General features: G+C 37.9%; 4 protein-coding genes across 4 annotated transcripts in view; 1 reads left to right on the forward strand and 3 right to left on the reverse strand.

Annotated features, from left to right (window-relative positions):
- Nucleotides 1-391: 391 nt before the first annotated feature.
- Nucleotides 392-2,841, reverse strand: LOC107036996. Its single transcript, XM_029126037.1, has 3 exons — nucleotides 2,739-2,841; nucleotides 751-1,140; nucleotides 392-708 (listed from the first exon to the last, which is right to left on the reverse strand). Exons 1-3 carry the CDS (start codon nucleotides 2,839-2,841, stop codon nucleotides 392-394), a joined length of 810 nt encoding a protein of 269 aa, XP_028981870.1.
- A 2,383-nt stretch (nucleotides 2,842-5,224) lies between these two features.
- Nucleotides 5,225-11,393, forward strand: LOC107036997 (angiotensin-converting enzyme). Its single transcript, XM_015255304.2, has 6 exons — nucleotides 5,225-5,765; nucleotides 8,025-8,213; nucleotides 8,691-9,061; nucleotides 9,311-9,666; nucleotides 10,557-10,703; nucleotides 10,985-11,393. Exons 1-6 carry the CDS (start codon nucleotides 5,225-5,227, stop codon nucleotides 11,148-11,150), a joined length of 1,770 nt encoding a protein of 589 aa, XP_015110790.1. The 3' UTR covers nucleotides 11,151-11,393.
- Nucleotides 10,803-16,813, reverse strand: LOC107037130 (YEATS domain-containing protein 2). Its single transcript, XM_015255514.1, has 5 exons — nucleotides 16,500-16,813; nucleotides 16,264-16,382; nucleotides 12,090-14,443; nucleotides 11,958-12,031; nucleotides 10,803-11,258 (listed from the first exon to the last, which is right to left on the reverse strand). Exons 2-5 carry the CDS (start codon nucleotides 16,355-16,357, stop codon nucleotides 11,153-11,155), a joined length of 2,628 nt encoding a protein of 875 aa, XP_015111000.1. The 5' UTR covers nucleotides 16,358-16,382; nucleotides 16,500-16,813; the 3' UTR covers nucleotides 10,803-11,152.
- Nucleotides 16,814-18,354: 1,541 nt separating this feature from the next.
- The window catches only part of LOC107037062 (UDP-glucuronosyltransferase), a 4,527-nt gene continuing 3,835 nt past the window's right edge, over nucleotides 18,355-19,046 (reverse strand). Inside the window, exons 4-5 of the mRNA XM_015255383.2 lie at nucleotides 18,803-19,028; nucleotides 18,355-18,729 (exon numbers count right to left, since the gene is read on the reverse strand). Coding sequence (XP_015110869.1) covers nucleotides 18,432-18,729; nucleotides 18,803-19,028 — 524 coding nt within the window. The 3' untranslated portion in view covers nucleotides 18,355-18,431. The remainder of the gene's footprint in view (nucleotides 18,730-18,802; nucleotides 19,029-19,046) is intronic.

Below are 19,046 nucleotides of genomic sequence, written 5' to 3' on the forward strand. Positions count from 1 at the left end.
TTTCATAAAAATTGTTGAACGTTCAAGAATTTTTTATTTTGGAGGCACAATAAATCGGCAAGTTTCTGTAAGATTTTACTTCTTCGGGAAAAATTACGTGACAACTTCGTACTTTGTTCGGTGATGAATCTGAAAATTCACTGAACGTTTCAGATTTCTTCTCTTCCATTCATATAAAAATTGCCGGAAAACGATTTCCCCTTGCGGAAAACGTAAATTGTTCCGTAATTTTTACTGAATATTTCTCGTCGTGTCGAGATGATGATTTCAATTTTTTTTACTTTTTCATTTCACAGAAAAATGTGGAAAAAGAGTGAAATTTAATGGCGAAAGCGAAAAAAATACAAAATATATTCTCAACTCGCATATTTATTCAATTAATAAACAGAAATTAATTCATCCCATTCAGCACAACTCGTTGTCGATTTAATATAGGAATTGCTTTGATCTCAAGATCAAAAGTAGCATGTCTCCCACCGAACAAAACCGGAGCTGGAGGCTGTGGCGAGTGTTCCAAATTGTCTCCCTGATGTTCTTCACTCGAAGTCTCGTGAATGTTGTGACCCTGTGTGCCTGAATTTTCCGAATTTTTCACCTGATTTTCGTCACTCGGAGACTCATAAACTGTGTGGCCACCCTCATGCCCCACGAAATCCGGAATTTTTGTTGTACTCGAGTTCAAAAATACCCCTGACACCGGGAGTATCACTTCCACTGGAAGTTCACCCACTGTAGTGCCCTCTGCATCACCCTCCGTAGGACTCTCCATACGGCTGTCCGTAATTAATTCCTCATCTGCTAGTGGCGTTTCATCAGGTTTCGGGGAAGTGCTTGACCCTCGTAGTCTGAATTTCCTGAGGAATTTTTTTATCACACTCATGATACTCGTGGTTTTCTTCCTCTTCGGATCGTAGATCTCGCCGCCCTTCTCTTCCGCTGCCCTTCCCTGGAGCACCAGCTTCTCCAGGAATTGAGATTCAGCTGGAGGGACGAGGAATCCGTAGCCTTTCAAGGCTCCGTGAGGTCTTCTGTGTTTTCCGGAATGTTTGTAACATCTGCGGAATTTTCGGGGGTCTGAGGTGTCGTGTGAATACTCTTGACAGATTTGCTGATTTTCTTCATCTGAAGGACTGTTCGTGTCTAGATTTTTTAAGCAGAGACTGCTATGAGTTTTAAAAGTCGCGGGAGATTTCTCATACGTTAAAGTTCCATTATATATGTCTAAAAAAGAATCATTAGTGCGAAAAAATTGTTTATTGTTCGTGTGCCCCGCACACGCTTAAAATTTTAAAAATAGTCCAGAGCCTCCAATTTTTGAGCTACAAAGGTTCCTTTCTTTTCAAAATATTAAAAAAAATTGTGCAATAATAGTTACGAATTATGTTTTTGAAATTCGACTCCCACACAGCTAATTTCGCTATTTTACATGAATGGTGAAATTTTTTATTGAAACAATAAAGAAATTAGCTGCGTAGGAGTTGAATTTAAAAAAATTAATTCGTAATTGTATTTGCACATATTTTTTTTCTTAATTTTGAGAAAACAGAAACCTCTGTAGCTACAAAATTGGAGGCCCTGGAGTATTTTCAACATTTCAAGTGTCTGCGGGGCAAAGGAACAAAAAAAATAATTTTTTCGCACTAATTATTCATTTTTAGACATAAATAATCGATCTTCAATGTATGCGAAATTGCATTCCAATAGCCCGCGACTTTTAAAAGCATAGGCATCTCCCCTTAAGGCTATAAGGATTTGTAATGGTTTCTACGGAATAGAGAAATGGTGTGGAGAAAATTCTAAGGGTTGAACACTATAAATTGCATATGGAAAGTTGAACATCGCGAAAAGTTGAACGTGTAATATCATGAGTCGCTTGCGAATGGTCAAATCAACAGATCAATAGCTGGACTCAGACCAATACCTGGACGATCTCATCTTTTATTGAATATTCTATAAATAATAGAATGAAAACTATCCTGATTATTATCGTTATCAATAATAACACTTATGTATAATCATGTGATGAAGTTGTTTTCGAAATATCAACATTGCAGCGAGAAAAAAAATGAAATATGCGGAAGGTACAGTGCTGGGTGGCGTGGCGCTGCAATTTGCTAAGCATCAGTAACAAAGTGTCGTGGAGAAAAAAAAGTTCTCTTCCGAAAGAGTCAGATGTGGGAAATAGTACAATATTTTCCGGAGGAGAATCCCATCCCGAAGATTAAGAATCTATTTGGCCTAGTATTTCTTCACATTCAATTTACAAAAATTCACATGTTTATATCAACTGGATGAAAATTCTATCTTCCTCCAGATCGTCCATGTATTGGCCATCCACTGTCCATCTATTGGCCCCAGCGTCCAGCTATTAGGGATTTGGACGATATTCCACTTTTTCTCATTTAATTATTCTTCTCTTCATTTTTTTCCACTTCAAATTATTGTTTTAGAACTAATTTTTGATTCATTTAGCTCCTTAATCGATTTTAAATCCTTTAATGAAGTTCAACATTCCCTTAATTGTTCAGCCATTGTCCTGTTTACCACATGATGTTGCTGGCTAAATCATTGAAAATTCTAATGTTCACTATTCAAAAATTCATTATCGCAATTTCATAATTCTTGTGCCATTGAATTAGTCATTTTTCATTCTACATCTCCTTACGATTTGCAGGCAAGGTGCTGACATCATCCTGTATATTATTTTCATATTGAAAACGAAAATAAATTCAACTCACCTTTCTCCTCTGGTCCAGCTCCCACAACCCCGTGGGAGTCACTCCGTCCACCCGTCAGCATGATCATCAGAAATCCCGCAAGAAGATTAATAAAAATTCTCATCCCTGTACGAATTTTCAAAATGGAATTCAATGGAGGTTATAAAGCCGTTGAAGAGAACAAGTGATATCTGAAATTATCTCGCAATTATATTAATTGACTTTTGATATTTCAGGGAGAGATGAATCAAGATAAAAGCCACTTAGTCTAATCCTTTCGATAAACCCAGAGATAAATTGCGGATGACGGGAATTGGCGGTCTAAGTGAGAGCGAATGATAAGAGTGGGAGGGAAAACGAAGATGGAGGAGTTTGGGTGAACGAGGGACGAGTAAATCTTCCCTTCGACGTACGTTTGTTATTCTTACTGGGGGTCGCAATAAAGGGAAGTCCTGGTGCTCTCCATTCTTCAATTTGTCTCATTGAATTCCTCGAGAGGGGCCAGAGGACTGGGACAGAGGTAATTTAATTAGAAAATGTCTGAATGACGTGGGGTAAATACAAAATACGATTTCATTTTTTGCTTCCGAATGGAAGTATTGCAATCCTTCGATTTTCACATTCTCTAATTTTGATTGAAAATGATGTAGAACTGTCTGAAACGGAAAAATACGAAGTTTGGGAACCATGTCTGTATCACTCAAAATAATTACTTTTGATCCGTAGCACAAGTACTTGTACCCAATACCAAGGGGCTTCTTGGGAAACGGCACATTTTTGTACTTCCTCCAAGTTACGAAATAACTTGATGCAAGTATCATGCATCAAGCACCTCTGTACTGGCAAGAAGTACCTCAGTACTTGTCACAAGTATTTTGTTACTTGGGACAAGTTAAAAAAATTACTTGTACTGAGTACTTGGCTGGTTCTCTTCAAAAGTACCAAATAAACTCAATATAAGTTGAGTATAAGAACTAAAAAATGTTTTTCTACCTCTTCTAAAAACCGAAATTCGTCAAAAATTGAAAAATCCAAATAATTCCCGTTATGTGAGTAATAAAATTGAAAAGAAATTGAAAATAATTTTTCGAAGCCTTATAAATGTTGATAACAACATAAAGCATAAAAATCTCAACAAAATTGAAATTTTGTAGGTGGGAAAGCATACCAATAATTCTCTAAATCATCCATAAAAATCGCAATCTATTGATTTTTTCCTACAAAATATCTTCTGCTGAACATTTCTATTTACAAAAATGCGTAAGAAGGCCCATTCTATCCGGTAATAACATTCACTTTTTTCAATAAAGTAATCAATTGGAAGTACTGAAATAAAATCTTAAAAGTACTTGAGAGAAGTTGAAAAATTACTTTTCACCAGCACCTTTGTACTTGTGAAAAGCGCTAAAAGTATTGGCAGTAAGTAGTGATACTACTTCCTCCCAGTACCATTTCTACTCGATCGGCAGATGTGGTACTTCACCCAAGTACTCAAAATGTACTTGGGACGAGTATTTTTAGAATTTTTCAAAAGTGAACTTCCCCCAAGTTCCGGATTGTACTGGTGAAAAGTATTTTTTTTTGTGTATGTGACCACGTCCACCGCCACCTTCTTGGTGGTCAAGTTTTAGAAAATCGAGTAATTAAGTGGCGAAGTTAATTCCAAAAAATCTGAATTTTTTTCAGATTATAGGTCCTAATGAGAACTAGCTCTGTGCAAAATTTCAGCCTGATCGATCTAATAGTCTTTGAGAAAAACAATTCATCTTTATCATCTTTATTATTTCGATTTTAGTTATTGGCCAGTTTTCAATGAATGTCTCGAAATCGAAGGGAGATAGCTTAATTTTTCTCATAACCTCTTTAGTAGCACTCAATTCGCGCTACAAAAAAGGCTATTATGAAAATTTCGCCATCTCCCTTAAATTCAGAAATATTTCTAGAAAACACAACTAAAGACTAAATTGACTTAAACCGTTTGACCATTTCGTTAGTGATTTATGCCAAAAGTGGCTAAAAATTGTTAATAACAATGTGTTTGCACCACTTTAAGAAGAAAACAATTCGGATTCGGATCCCTCACCTCCAAAAACGCGAAAAAACGCCATAAAATTCCCCGGACTCGGACTAACGAGACGAATATGAAGGTTCAAATTTTGACAGCCACATATCATGAAACACATGTTGATAGTCAAATACGATGAGTCAAACATGGAAGGGTCATGACATTCGAGAGCAGTCTTAATGTTCTGATCATTCTCTCCCTTTATTTTGTCACAGAAAAACAGAATTCCGTCGAGGGTCGGAATGAGTTCCGCCCCTCCGTCCCACCCATTACCGAAGGAGATAAAAAGTCGACGACTACCACCTGCACCAGTCCATTCTCCTCCTGGCCTCGAAATCCGTCGGACGTTCTAACGCAACTAAAAATTCTCCCCCAATTCATTGCAATTTTCCATTGCGAAATAATTAACATTCGTACTGATGAGGACCATCAATTCTGAATAATGAGAATCGCCATCATAATTCTCTCAATTTACATCGCAAATATTGTGCAGTGCGATGACACCTCCAGTGGACCCGACGATTTCCGAACCCTGAACTCTGAATTACTGAAGTTGAACGAGATTAACGCGATTCTTGAATGGGAATCGGCGACTCGGCCATCACCAAATGTTTCCGCCCTCAAGAGAGAGTTTTACAAGATGCGGGTGGGATGGCGGGAGGGCTGGTGCGATAAATTGAGGGGATCGAGAGAGGAGAGGATTGTTTATCTACTCTGCAGAGGGCCCAAGTTCTCACCGGAGCAGGCGAGTCTGCTGTCGCTGATATCAGACGAATTGATGATGAGTTATCAGTCGAGAGAAGTTTGTGACACCTCTGGGAAGTGCTTCCGGGGAGAGCCTGAGTTACGGAGACTCATGGCGACCTCCAGGGACGAAGGGGTTCTGAGGTGGGCCTGGACCGCTTGGAGGGACGGGATGAGCCCTCTGAAGTCACTGTTCATGCAATTTATCGCACTGGAAAATTCGGGAGCGAGGAGAAACGGTGAAAATAATAATTGTTGACGATTCCACCTTTTCCCTGATTGTGATTGATGATGATTACACCACAAAAAATTACTTCTCACCAGTACAAACCGGTACTTGGGGGAAGTTCACTTTTAAAAAGTTCTAAAAATACTCGTCCCAAGTACATTTTGTGTCCTTGCGTGAAGTACCACATTTGCCGATCGAGTACAAATACTACTGGGAGGAAGTAGCTTCACTATTTTCTGCCAGTACTGTTTGTACTTTTCACAAGTGCCAAAAGTACTGGTGAAAAGTAATTTTTCAACTTCTCTCAAATACTTTTAGGACTTAATTTCAGTACTTCCAATTGATTACTTCATTAAAAAAAAGTGAATATTATTACCGGATAGAATGGGCTTTCTTACGCATTTTTATTAAATAGAAATGTTCAGCAGAAGATATTTTGTAGAAAAAAATCAATAGATTCCGATTTTTATGGATGATTTCGGGAATTATCGGTATGCTTTACAACCTACAAAATTTCAATTTTATTCAGATTTTTATGTTTTATGTTGTTATCAACATTTAAAAGGCTTCGAAAAATTATTTTCAATTTCTTTTCAATTTTATTACTCACAAAACGGGAATTATTTGGATTTTTAATTTTTGACGAAATTCGGTTTTTAGAAGAGGTAGAAAAACCTTTTTGAGTTCTTATACTCAACTTATACTGAGTTTATTTGGTACTTTTGAAAAGAACCAGCTAGGTACTCAGTAATAGTTACTTGGGACAAGTAACAAAATACTTGTGACGAGTACTGAGGTACTTCTCACCAGTACACAGGTCCTTGACGCATGATACTTACATCAAGTTTTTTTGTAACTTAGAGAAAGTACGAAAATGTGCCTTTTCCCCAGAAACCCCTTGGTACTGGGTACAAGTACTTTTTCTACTGATCAAAAGTAATTTTTTTGGGTGTAGTGATTGAGATCCGATCAATTAGCCCCTCATGTATAGATATTCCAAATTTTTATTTTTTCCCTCATTGAAGTAGTTTTGAAGAAAATTGCGAGCTAATAAAAAACATTTGCTAGTTAGTACTTTTTTTAAAATAAATTTTTGGAAAATCACCTCTGAAAAAAAAGGCGTTATCCCCTCTATTTCATTATTTCCAAAAAATTTGATCACCAATCGATAGCAAATTGTTTGAAGATTTTTGCGAGTTAAGAAAAAATCGTCAATGCAATCCTATTATTGTGTAAATTAACAATTTCAATTTCAACTGAAAACCAGAGTTGATGACGAGAGTTTACAACAGAGATGTCAGATAAGATATGAATGTTTTTTTTGGCTCAAATGAAAGAGCGGCTCAAGAAATGGCGTGCAGAAGTCTTTAAAGATGACAAATGTCTCAAAAGATGATGTCTGTGTTCAATTGAAAAGCGCAATTGTGACAACATTGTCCAGTGGGGTCTAGGAGTCTCCCCTGGTTCAAAACCATCTTTAGAGGTCCTAGCACGCCATTTCTCGACCCGCTCTTTCATTTGAGCCCAAAAAAACATTCATATCTTGTCTGACATCGCTGCTACAAACTCGGGTCTACAACTCGGGCCTTCAATTGAAAACCCGAGTTGAAGACCCGAGTTTGTAGCAAAGATGTCAGACAAGATATGAATGTTTTTTTGAGCTCAAACGAAAGAGCGGGTCGAGAAATGGCGTGCTAGGACCTCTAAAGATGGTGTTGAACCAGGGGAGACTCCTAGAACCCACTGGACAATGTTGTCACAATTGCGCTTTTCAATTGAAAACAGACATCATCTTTAGAGAGATTTGTCATCTTTAAAGACTTCTGCACGCCATTTTTCGACCCGCTCTTTCATTTGAGCCAAAAAAAACATTCATATCTTGTCTGACATCTCTGCTACAAACTCTGGTCATCAACTCTGGTTTTCAGTTGAAATTGGAATTGTTAATTTACACAATAATAGGAGTGCATTGACGATTTTTTCTTAACTCGCAAAAATCTTCAAACAATTTGCTACCGATTGGTGATAAAATTTTTTGGAAATAATGCAATAGGGGGGATAACGCCTTTTTTTTCAGGGGTAATTTTTCAAAAATTTATTTTAAAAAAAGTACTAACTAGCAAATGTTTTTTATTAGCTCGCAATTTTCTTCAAAACTACTTCAATGAGGAAAAAAATAAAAATTTGGAATATCTATACATGAGGGGCTAATTGCTCGGATCTAGTGATTGGGTCGAATCGAATTGTGATTTTTGTGCGTGTTTTACAGGCTACAGGGACGTTGGCGACATCTGGAGAGAAGAAATGGGAATAGCGAATGTGGAAGTAGTGATGGAGACGCTGTGGTCAGACGTCGAGGAACTGTATCAACTTCTGCACGCGGTTGTCAGATTTCGACTGCGGGGAGGGTATCCCGGAGTCGTCGATCCACTCTCACCCATCCCTGCGCATTTGTTAGGTCTCTCCGATGATGAACAAACTTTTTAATTTTTCTTCAGTTAATGTAAGGGAGACTGGGGCAAAATGAGACTGCCGTAAAATTTGAGATTTTACACGAATGATTGATTTTTCTCCAGTTACTAATGAAATACTCCATTGTTAGAAGGTTTAAAGTATTATTGGGCATCAATTTTCCAAATTTTTTCTGCACGGATTCTGTAATGCAAAACAAAACCAAATTCAGTGAAAAAAACTTAGAAAATTTGTGCCCAATAATTCTAATAGACAAAATCTAAGAGAAAAAATCAAACAGAAAATCTAAATCTATTGACTTTTTCTTATTGAATATCCAATAGAATCAGCGCAAAAAACAAATAGAATTTTCTAACGAATTCGCTAGGTTTTCCATTGAATTTTTTCATGGGTGTTCCTCCTTTATCCTTCAATCTCCAACCTTGATTTGAAATAAATTTCCAACATTTCACCCACGCTTCAGGTGACCTGTGGGGCCAAAACTGGGGAGCTCTACTCGACGTCCTCCTCCCCGAAAAATCAGTAACATTAAATATAACAGAGTCACTGAGGAACAAAAACTACAGCGTCCTGGATATGGTGAAGCGATCCGAGGATTTCTACGTGTCTCTGGGATTCCCTCGATTGCCGAAACAGTTCTGGAAACATTCGATTTTTACTCGAGGAGATCACGGTGAAAATTGCCATGGATTTGCCGCGAATATGAACAAGAATGGCGATTTTAGGATTATGGGGTGTTTCGAGGTCACGGAAGAGGACTTTCGAACTATTCATCATGAAATGGGGCATGTCTATTATTACATGGCCTACGAGGGTCAAGACGCCATCTTCAGGGTAATTGAACACGCACAAAAAATTTCGTAAAAAATCTTCGCGCTTTTTTCAATTAATGCTCGGGTCCAGAATAACATTCGAAAGATAGTACACCTGGGCCTTAATTCCAATGATTTTGTTTTCTCAATTTCATCTCCATTTTTTTCTACGTTTTTTAAAGAGACAAATCCAATAAAAAAATGATTGTCTGTTGATTTTTTTTTAATGAGAAATAACTCCAGAAACGGGCAACTGATTGATTGTTTACAGTCTGGAGTGAATTCGGCATTCCACGAAAGTATCGGAGAAGCCGTTCTCCTGGGGGTGATGACGCCCCAGCATCTCCAGCGAATTGGACTTGCTGGAGACGCCATATTGACCCACAACCTTGCAATATTATTGAAAGAGGCTCTGATTAAACTTCCACTGATAGCTTCTGCATTGATAGTGGAAAAATGGAGATTCAGAATTTTCGAGGGCAATGTAGAGTCAACGGAGCTGAATGATTTCTGGTGGGAGCTCCACAGGGATATCATGGGAATTGCTCCGGTTAATCCCAGACCTGATCATCTCTTCTTCGATCCACCTGCGAAGTTTCATATTATCGCAAATATCCCATACTTGAGGTAAACAAATGATTTTTCAAATAAGTTTAAATAAAATATTTAAAAATAAATATTAATAAATTTAAATCTGGAATAAGTAAATTGTTGATATTTGATATTATTTATCAATTATTAAAATATTGAATTAATCATCAATTAAATATTCAAATTCCGAATTATTTTATTAATCAATAATTGCGTTCGGAAGATCGACGATTGTGTGGCTAATCGAAAATCCTTTTATGAAATTCAGAAATATTTACTCAATAATTGATTGACAGTGCCATATTGTCAATTTTTTAATTCATAGTGGAAAATTCAGATCATCAGTTATTTTATTATTTTTAAAATTTCAATGAAGATAAGGGAACCTTACGCGGAGACTACTATGAGTTTTAAAAATCGTGGGATATTGGAGTGAGATTTATCATGCATTGAAGATCGATTATATCTGTCTAAAAATGAATAATTATTGCAAAAAAATCAATTGTTTATTGTTCGTTTGCTCCGCAGACGCTTAAAATGTTAAAAGTAACCTCCAATTTTTGAGCTACAGAGGTTTTTGTTTTTCAAAATTTTTGAAAAAATTTGTACAATAACAATTACGCACTCCTACACAGCTAATTTCGATTTGTTAATATAAAAATTTACACCATTCATGTAAAATGAGCAGAAAAATTATTCTTAAAATATTAGAAATATATTCTCGATTCTTTCAGAAATACTTTTCGGGCTACTGTTCATAAATGGTACAATGTTTTATTAAAATAATAACGAAATTAGCTGTGTAGGAGTTGAATTGAAATCGCCCGCGACATTTAAAACTCCTAGTAGTCTCCCCTTAATTATTTTAAAGTGCAACTTCTCTTCGTATAATAGCAATATAACTGATCCCAATCTCTAATCTCCAGGTATTTCTTCGCAAGTTTTCTGCAATTCCAGATATTCGACTCGATGTGCCAATCAGCGGTTACAGGAAAAATAAATAATGTAAATTTCACTTTTCCACTCCATAAGTGTGACATTTACGGATCGAAGGATTCTACAAAAAATTTGAGGTAAAAAATACCAATTGAGTGGAGACAAAAATAGATATATCCTCAATCCCCAAAAATTGATACCAAAGGGGGAAAAATGAGCCTTATTTTTGGCAAATATATTGAAAAACGTATATTTCATCATCAACCATTAATTTCACTCTGCAATGTACAAAATTCGTTGAAAAAATCACATGTATTCAGCTTCATTATTCACAAATCGTGGAAGAATAATATCCAATGAAATCGCAACAAATAAAATCATGTTTTAATCATTAAAAAAATTCTCCCTTTCTCCTCAGGAGCGTGATGAAGATGGGCAGTAGTGTAGACCTCTCCAGTGCATTACAACAATTGTCAAGAGTACCGAAACTACGTGTAGAGCCTCTCACGAGGTATTTCAAACCAGTCTATGATTTCTTGAGGAAGGAGATCGACAATTTTAATATCCCAGTTGGATGGAGCTGAAATCACTCGCCATTTTGTGTCCCAAGACCGTTGTTCGTGAATATATCAAATTCATCTCTACTGGCTACGGCAGCTCGTACGTCTTCTAAACTTATTTTCTCTGGGCAGCTGAAAAAAATTGAGCATTCAACAATTTTCGTTCAACACCAAAATTATTTATTAAAAAAATGGGGCGAAAAAATCTGAATAAATTTTTGTGGTTGATGATTGGAGTGAATAGGTCAATGAAAACTGTACGGATTATTATCATTATAAATAATAACACTTATGTACAATCATGTGATTGAAGTTTTTTTTTTGAAATATCACCATTACAGCGAGAAAAAAAACACTCGGGAGGTACCTTGTTGGGTGGCGTGGCGCTACAATTTGCTAAGCATCAGTGACAAAATGTCTTGGAGAAAAAGAAGAAGTCTTCTTCCGAAAGAGTCAAATGTGGAAAATAGCACAATATTTTCAGAAGGTGAATCATATCCCGAAGATTAAGAATCTATTTGGCCTTGTATTTCTTCACATTCAATAAAAAAAAATTCTAAATTCCTCCAGACCGTTGGCCATCCCCCGTCCATCTATTGGCTCTAGCGTCTAGTTATTGGGAATTTGGACGATATTCCACTTTTCCCTCAATTCATTATTCTTCTCTTCATTTTTTCCACTTCAAATTATTGTTTTTTCCTAAATCATATATTCTTTCAGGTCTACAACTCTTTTTTTTTATTCACTCAGCTACTCCACTGATTTTAAATCCTTAAATGAAGTTCAACATTCTCTTAATCGTCCAGCTATTGGCCTGTTTAACCTACTCACCTTCGATTCCCAGTTCTCTCGAAGGATTGCGCCAGCGAAGACCTCAGCAGATCTTCCATCAAGCACTCAACAGCCTAAAACAACAATTTTTTTAGTCCCCCTCACGGTCAAATAAAACCATAACAACCTAACCTTAGCCAGCACTCGTCCAGCAGCATCGTGCATCACCCCCTCCACCACCTCCTCCCCCTCCAGCTTCACACCGATCTGCCTAACACTCCCGCAGACATACGAATAAATCGGCTCGGCTGATTTCGGCACCTCCATCGTCACTCCCCTCCCCACCTCTTCCTGGCCACCTCCCCTCCTTGCCTTCTCCTCCGCCAAACCTACCACATCCACCTCCTTCTCATCCTCGATCACCTCCTCCCCCCCCTGCCGCAGCCACTCGATGAGCTCGACCGGCTCCGTACAACTGTTGAATTCCTCCCCTCCATCCCCCACATCCACCGTTATCTCCGATTTTCCCCCTCTCCCACTCCTGACAGGAGTGAATCCATGCAGTCGACACCACAGCATAATCTCCTTAATCGTCCATATTTCCCCCTCCCCCAGCCCCCTTTTCCTCAATAGCCCACAGATTTCCTTGGCCCTGTACCACTCCAGCGCCCTCTGCTTTCCAAGATTGAATCCTAGGAATTCCTCATCACTTCCGCAAACGTAAGGATGAAGCCTTCGGTACTCAGGATCCCCCGAGTGAGGCGACACTATCGGAATTCTTTTGATTATGAACCTCATGACGCCCTCTACATCGCCGGGAATTCTAACCTCCTCGAGGCTCTTGAGAATTCCATCGTAGAATTCCTTCCTACTTCCTAACTTCGTTTTGTCCTTGCCAATCGTCACTTTTGCTCTTGGGAATTTTCCGTTTGGCTTGTCGCGATGCTCCGGTAGCTTCAACTTGGAATCCGCGATTTTCAAGACAGGAATGTTCGCGGAGGAATTCAGGATTATGCTCTTTGAGGGATCGAGGATCAGGCTCACGGCGGCTCGCGGTTTCTTCAACAGACTGACGGCTTTTTTAGTTGCGTTCATGTCTAGCTTGATGACTCTATCGTTATTGTCTTTTAGGACAATTATTTTCGGGGGTAGCGGCTTATCAGACGCTTTTTTCAGATTGAGCGACTCGAAGTGGGAGGGAATTGTGATTTTTAAAGGCTGCAGCACTGACGATCCGTTTTCAAAGATTTTCGGCCGAATTTTAATCTCTGAGTTTAGGACGGAATTATTCTTCCTAGGTGATTCGCCATTTTGAATTATTGTCGGGGAATTTTGGGCCTCCGATGATTCCAACGAATCACTGGAAATCCCGTTGTGATGATTTTGGCGATTGACTTCGACCCCTTTCTCAGGAGAATGAGCAATGGTCACATTGTCCTCCTCAGGCCTTTCGAAACTCGCGTAATCGTGTTCAAAATGGACGTGAGAGAGTACCCTGACCTCATCCTCATCAGGTTTTTCCTCCTTAATCCTGAGTGAGTCCTCAGGGGTCCCCGAAGAAAGCTCCCAACAGTCCTCCTGTTTTACACCGCTCAGAGGCGGCCATTTTGTCACTTGCTCAGAAGCCCCCATTTTGTTGTCGGAAACCTCACAAGCCAGAGTATTGATCCAGATATCGACAACGGTCTCAGATCCGAGGGTCTGCAGGCCCGTGTACGTTCTATCCAACTTCAGATGATGGATTATGTCCATCGGCTTGTTATTTTGATTCTTAAAATGGAGTTGCACTCTCAGTGGGAATTCCCCCCACCCTCTCCGGCACAGGTGGAAGGGAGGGGAGGTGACGTCGACTACGTCGTTGGGACGATAGCTTGGGTGGAGGAAAAATCGAACTTTCGATACAACTTCTGATATATCGGATTCCTCTTTCGAGGCTCTGACGTACATCGTCCATTTGTGAGACGCCGCATCCTCCCGCCAGTCTGGGGGAATCCATTTTGAGATATTTCCGACAACTATTCGCCGGCGGATCTTATGGCGGACACCTCGGGAGGGGATTTTCGGGTCTGGCTGGGAGGTCTTCGGCGGAACGTATCTGGGGATCTTTTTGGGGGGCTCTGGGGAAGGGTCAGTCTTGTCGTAAGATCTTTTCGAGGGTTTGGGCAGGTCTTGGTGGTCAGGGGGAGGGTGAGAGGAGTCGTTCAAGGGATCGCTTGAGGATTCCAGGTCTGAGGGGAGCTTGAGGAGGGTGCAGGGGGGCGGCGAGGGATGGAAAGTCGATGGGCTCTGGGACTTCGGAGATTTTCCGGTGGCGGAGCGCACTGCTGGGTGCAGTCTGACTTGTTTGACTTCTGGTGGGGGGTTTGAGAGGCATTGTTTACGATTGTAGAAGTCCGAAATTATGACGTAACGGAGGAAGTGGAGGGTTTTTAGGGCCTTGTCGAGTTTTTCTTGAATTTCGAGGATTTCCTTTTCTTTCGCGTCGATTTCGAGAGAGAATTCACGGTCGATTATCGAAGTGATTTTGAGGGAGGTGTTTGTGCGGGCTGTAAGAGCAGAATGGATTGATATAATTTTTTTCTTGGGGACTCTTTGAGGGGAGGGGCTGGGGAAAGAATTGAAAATACAAAACAAATATGTTTAGGGGTGAATCCACGTGAGACAATATTTTTTGAAGAATATATGACATTGGCCCATGTAATTCATATTTTTATAAAATTTTCAAATTTTATTTTCCTTATTTACTTATAAGCAGATGTCAATAACTGCAATTTTTCCGAAGTTTAATTTGAATGTTTTGAATGAATTGTGGTGCTTATTCAGGAAATTTTCAAAATTTTTCTCGTGCAATTTAATATGCTAATTTGATGATTGGAAATGTTGGAAGGCTGTTTTTGTTGGGAATTTTGAAAAAACGATTTTCGACATTTTCCCCAAAAATATAACGTTGATGGCTGGATATTTTCTAATTTCGAGTTTTATCAAGCAGAATTCACGGTCGATTATCGAAGTGATTTTGTGGGAGGTTTGTGCGGGCCGTAAGAGCAGAATGAATTGATATAATTTTTTTCTTGGGGATTCTTTGAGGGGAAGGGCTTGGGAAAGAATTGAAAAGAGAAAAGAGTTGAATATTAATTGGCAAATCCCATGAAACAAATATGTTTAAGGGTGACTCAACATGAGCAGATGTCAATAACTGCAATTTTTGTGGAGTTTAATTTGAATGAATTGTGGTGCTCATCCAGGAAATTTTCAAAAATGTTCTCATGCAATTTAATGTTCTAATTTGATGATTCAGAGACTCAATATTAAAAGATTCAATGTTAGGAGACTGTTTTTGCTTGGGAATATTGAAAAAAACTGGCTCTCGACATTTTCCTCAAAAATATAAAGTTGATGGCTGAATATTTTCTAATTCAATTGAGCATCAGATGTTTAAAATGGATGTCGAATTGAGGGGATATATCGGTGAAATTTAAAAGTCTTCACTGGGTCTTGGGACCCATTGAACAGTTGACGATATATGACTAAATATGAAAATAATTAGGGAAAATCACGGACTTGATCAATTTTGGCCCGTATAACCACAAAAAACATCATTTTTTGCTGTTTTTACCTTCGAAATGCTGCTTGCGACGTAGTTTTCACACAATTTTAGCTTTTTTTAAAATGTTCTTTACACTCTAAACAATAAACTTAAACAGCCGTTTTACTTTATTCGCAATAGATCATGAATAAATTAATTTTGAATTTGATAAATCCTCTTTTAAACCCGCCTTTTCGCTTCAACCTACCATTTTTTTGTTCATAAAAATTAGATTACGCATGATTCCAAAGTTCAGTTACTAAAAACAATGAATTTTTAGTCCTACTTTAGAGACGCGAAAAATTTATGAAATTCAAAATTCATTTATTCATTATCTATTGCGAATAAAGTAAAACGGGTGCTCAACTTTTTTCTTTGGATTGTAACGCACATTAAAAAAAAAGTTAAAATCGTCTGAAAGTTACGGCGCAAGAAGCATTTTGAAGTTAAAAAAAGGAAAAAATTCATTTTTTCGTGGTTATACGGATCAAAATCGATCGGGTCCGTGATTTTCCCTAATTATTCCCATATTCCGCCATGTATCACAAACTGGTCAATGGTTTCCAAGAACCAGTGACGACTTTTAAATGTCAGCGACCTATCCCCTTAAATTTCATTTTGGAATTGGAAAAAATACCTTGAAAGCCAATTTTACTTTACTTTCCTCTAAAAATAAAATCTCAAGTCCTTTTCTCCCTTCAGATTCTATTTTCTCTAAAAAATTGAATTAGTGAATTTAAAAATATCTTTTTAAATTCACTAATTCCGTAATTATCTCACCTGTCTCTTCATAAATCTTCTGTTGATAACTAGTGCTTGGTCCAGGCGCTGCATAATCCGGATCCTGATCCTCAAAATTTCCGGAATTATTCATCTCATTAATAAATAAAATATTTTTCCTGGGAAAAAAAATTGAAAATAAACATTGAAAAAATGGGACTCTTCATTTAAGGTTAAGACACATGCAGATTGTTTTTCCTGTCGAAAATTCTCCTGATGTCGATGAAAATACTCACCAGAAGCTCTGGAATTCGTAATTAAATGCCTCGTTACTCTCCAGATGAATGTTCAATATTTATTTCTAACAATTACACTTGAAAAAAAACACTGATATGACAATGCAGGGGACGTAAGGTTATCTATCCCTCGAATTGACATTTGTTTTCATAATCCTCGAGGAATTGCTTTTTACACTCAATGAATTGTCAGGGATAATTGTTTGTGACGGTGGTTTGCCTTTTATTCTCACGGAAGTCACAGGAATATCATGGAGAGTGGAGAAAACTGAACAGAATATTGTGGCCGGTGCCATCACTTTTACACCCGTGGACGCTATTCAGTGCTATTCTGCTATTCAGTCTCAAAAACACTGGAAACCTTGAAGAAACTAGTTCTGGTGATTTTCACTAGATCTAGGGATACTAAGGTTTTGCGTCGCGGGGGGGAGGGGGGTGTTTTTACAATTCAGATGGACACATTCCGTTTTGAATAGGGATGGGCGATGTTTTAAAAAACATTGATTATCGAAGAATTGATGTTTTTCAAAAACGTCGTTGTGAAATCATTTTTCAGGAAAAATGGTCGATTATTTTTAAAAATCTGTTTTTGCCGTTATACAGGAGAAAAAACAAAGTTTTTTAAATAATTTTTTTTCTTCTCGTTTTTATTGAAAAATATATATTTAAAAAATACAACCCGAGGATATTACATTTCAATGATAAGTACTGCTGGAGAGTTAAGGATAATCGGGCGAACCCGGAGTGTTAGCAAAAAAGCAGCCATTTTTTAATTTTTTTTTTTCGCATGGATTAATATTTTTTCATTTATTAAAAAAAACAATCTGAAAACCACTCAATGCGTGGAACAGATACAAATAAATTTGATTCGCTCCAAAAATAATTTTTAACCGGAGATACTCCCTAATATTGCCTGAATTTTAAATCCGAATGGGAAAAATTTTTTTCTTCAGCGATTGGTTTTCTGCAGGAAAACAATAGAAACCCCTCCGCCTCACCTCCTACATTTCCACCGCTCCCGATTATCCTTAAATTTTGAATCTCAAAACAAGGTTTTTAATTAATTTAAAAAAATATATTGAATATTTTCTATCAGCTGCATTGTTAAAAATTTAAATTGAAAAACAAATTGAAAAATTGAAATTAAAAAAGACAATAGATGATTGGACTTGTTCATTTATTATTTATGACATACATACTGTAGAATATAATTACTTCTGGTTGGGCATAAATTACTATTTCCTTTATTCTCGATCAATCAACATTATTCTTCGACAAAAAAATGAAAAATTTTGGTAGTTGGTCAGAAACATCGATGTTTGGGCATGAAAAATCGATGTTTTGATTAATCGACAAATATCGTCCATCCCTAGCGAGGGGTCCTTCCAGTATACCTGTAGTTCGATGGTTCGAACCCACCAGATTACCATTTATGAGTTTTCCGATGGTTCCCTATAATTTATAATAATAGTTTCCTATAATGTTCAATTTATTTTACTTGAAAAACAAACAAAGCAGCCGGAGTGGAACTGTCGAGGCTTCGCCTCGGCAACTCCTTTTTACCGACGATCGACCGTGGCGGCATCCCCACCCATGGTGTGAACTCAGTTCAGCTTGGGGTCGTCCAAACCCCGAGAACTGAGCCTCTCTACTTTAGTCTATCCTCTTCGGTGCAGATGGCATTTGTGAGGTTTTTACGAAGTGAAATCGTGACTCTCCGGGTTTTCGAATCAACGGAGAATATGGAATCCATACGCATGTGTTTATTAGTGTTTATTAGTGTTATTTTTTCAGAGGACTAGTGCAATTATCTGAAGGTGATGGTTTCAATACGAAGAGATTGGAAATTTTTGAGTGAGTGGAGAAATTAGTTTTTTTATTTTTTTAATAATGTGAAATGATGATTGACATTTGTTCGATTGATTTATTCATTCATTGGGTCTTCTTGTAATTCGATACACCATTGGAATACGTTTTGACATCTTTTCTCGGGCATATAGCTTTCCAGAAGAAGGTGATAAACATTTTGATGATGTAGAGAGTTAGGAGAAGAGACGACAGGATGAATCCGTAAACGTCCAGCAAGTAAAACTGCCACCAAGTGAGTTCGGTGGCCGGCGACTTCAATACTGTTCCGTGTTTCGCAGTATATTCGACCCAATATACAGCGGTGTCGATGGCATTCATTGGTCGGTCGAAAAATAGTTTAGACATTTTTTCAATATTATTCCTGAAATGAAGAACAATTATCAGAGAATGGGGGATGGGATGAAGAGGGCAGGGGTAAGGGTTCAATCGGATACCTATAAATTGGATCATTAAGAACAGTCTTGACAGCATTCGTTAATGAGTCGGCAGTTATATCATACAGATTCAGTGCAATGGCAATTTTCTTGTTCGCATAGCTTTGGATATTTGTGTGTTGATCCCCGAAGAGAGGAAGCCCAACCATTGGAACTTTATATGCAATAGCTTCTTGAGTTCCCATCAATCCTCCATGAGTGATGAATAATTTCACATTTTTGTGTTCTGCGGGAAAATAAAGTT

This window comes from Diachasma alloeum, unplaced genomic scaffold, assembly GCF_001412515.2.
Source record: "Diachasma alloeum isolate Michigan unplaced genomic scaffold, Dall2.0 Dall_scaffold_00213, whole genome shotgun sequence".
In the NCBI taxonomy this organism is placed as follows: domain Eukaryota; kingdom Metazoa; phylum Arthropoda; class Insecta; order Hymenoptera; family Braconidae; genus Diachasma; species Diachasma alloeum.

What these genes read in the sequence shown, in the direction of transcription:
- LOC107036996 (XM_029126037.1), bottom strand. Translation starts at nt 2,841, where the DNA reads ATGAGAATTTTTATTAATCTTCTTGCGGGATTTCTGATGATCATGCTG. An exon ending in AGCTGGACCAGAGGAGAAAG is followed by an intron (nt 1,141 to 2,738) that starts GTGAGTTGAATT and finishes TAAAAAATCTAG; the next exon opens with ACACGAACAGTCCTTCAGAT. An exon ending in TATGGAGAGTCCTACGGAGG is followed by an intron (nt 709 to 750) that starts GTGATGCAGAGG and finishes TTCCAGTGGAAG; the next exon opens with TGATACTCCCGGTGTCAGGG.
- LOC107036997 (XM_015255304.2), top strand. Translation starts at nt 5,225, where the DNA reads ATGAGAATCGCCATCATAATTCTCTCAATTTACATCGCAAATATTGTG. An exon ending in CATCCCTGCGCATTTGTTAG is followed by an intron (nt 8,214 to 8,690) that starts GTCTCTCCGATG and finishes CCCACGCTTCAG; the next exon opens with GTGACCTGTGGGGCCAAAAC. An exon ending in GCAAATATCCCATACTTGAG is followed by an intron (nt 9,667 to 10,556) that starts GTAAACAAATGA and finishes TCTAATCTCCAG; the next exon opens with GTATTTCTTCGCAAGTTTTC.
- LOC107037130 (XM_015255514.1), bottom strand. Translation starts at nt 16,357, where the DNA reads ATGAATAATTCCGGAAATTTTGAGGATCAGGATCCGGATTATGCAGCG. An exon ending in CTGGACGAGTGCTGGCTAAG is followed by an intron (nt 12,032 to 12,089) that starts GTTAGGTTGTTA and finishes TTGTTGTTTTAG; the next exon opens with GCTGTTGAGTGCTTGATGGA. An exon ending in GAGAGAACTGGGAATCGAAG is followed by an intron (nt 11,259 to 11,957) that starts GTGAGTAGGTTA and finishes AATTTTTTTCAG; the next exon opens with CTGCCCAGAGAAAATAAGTT.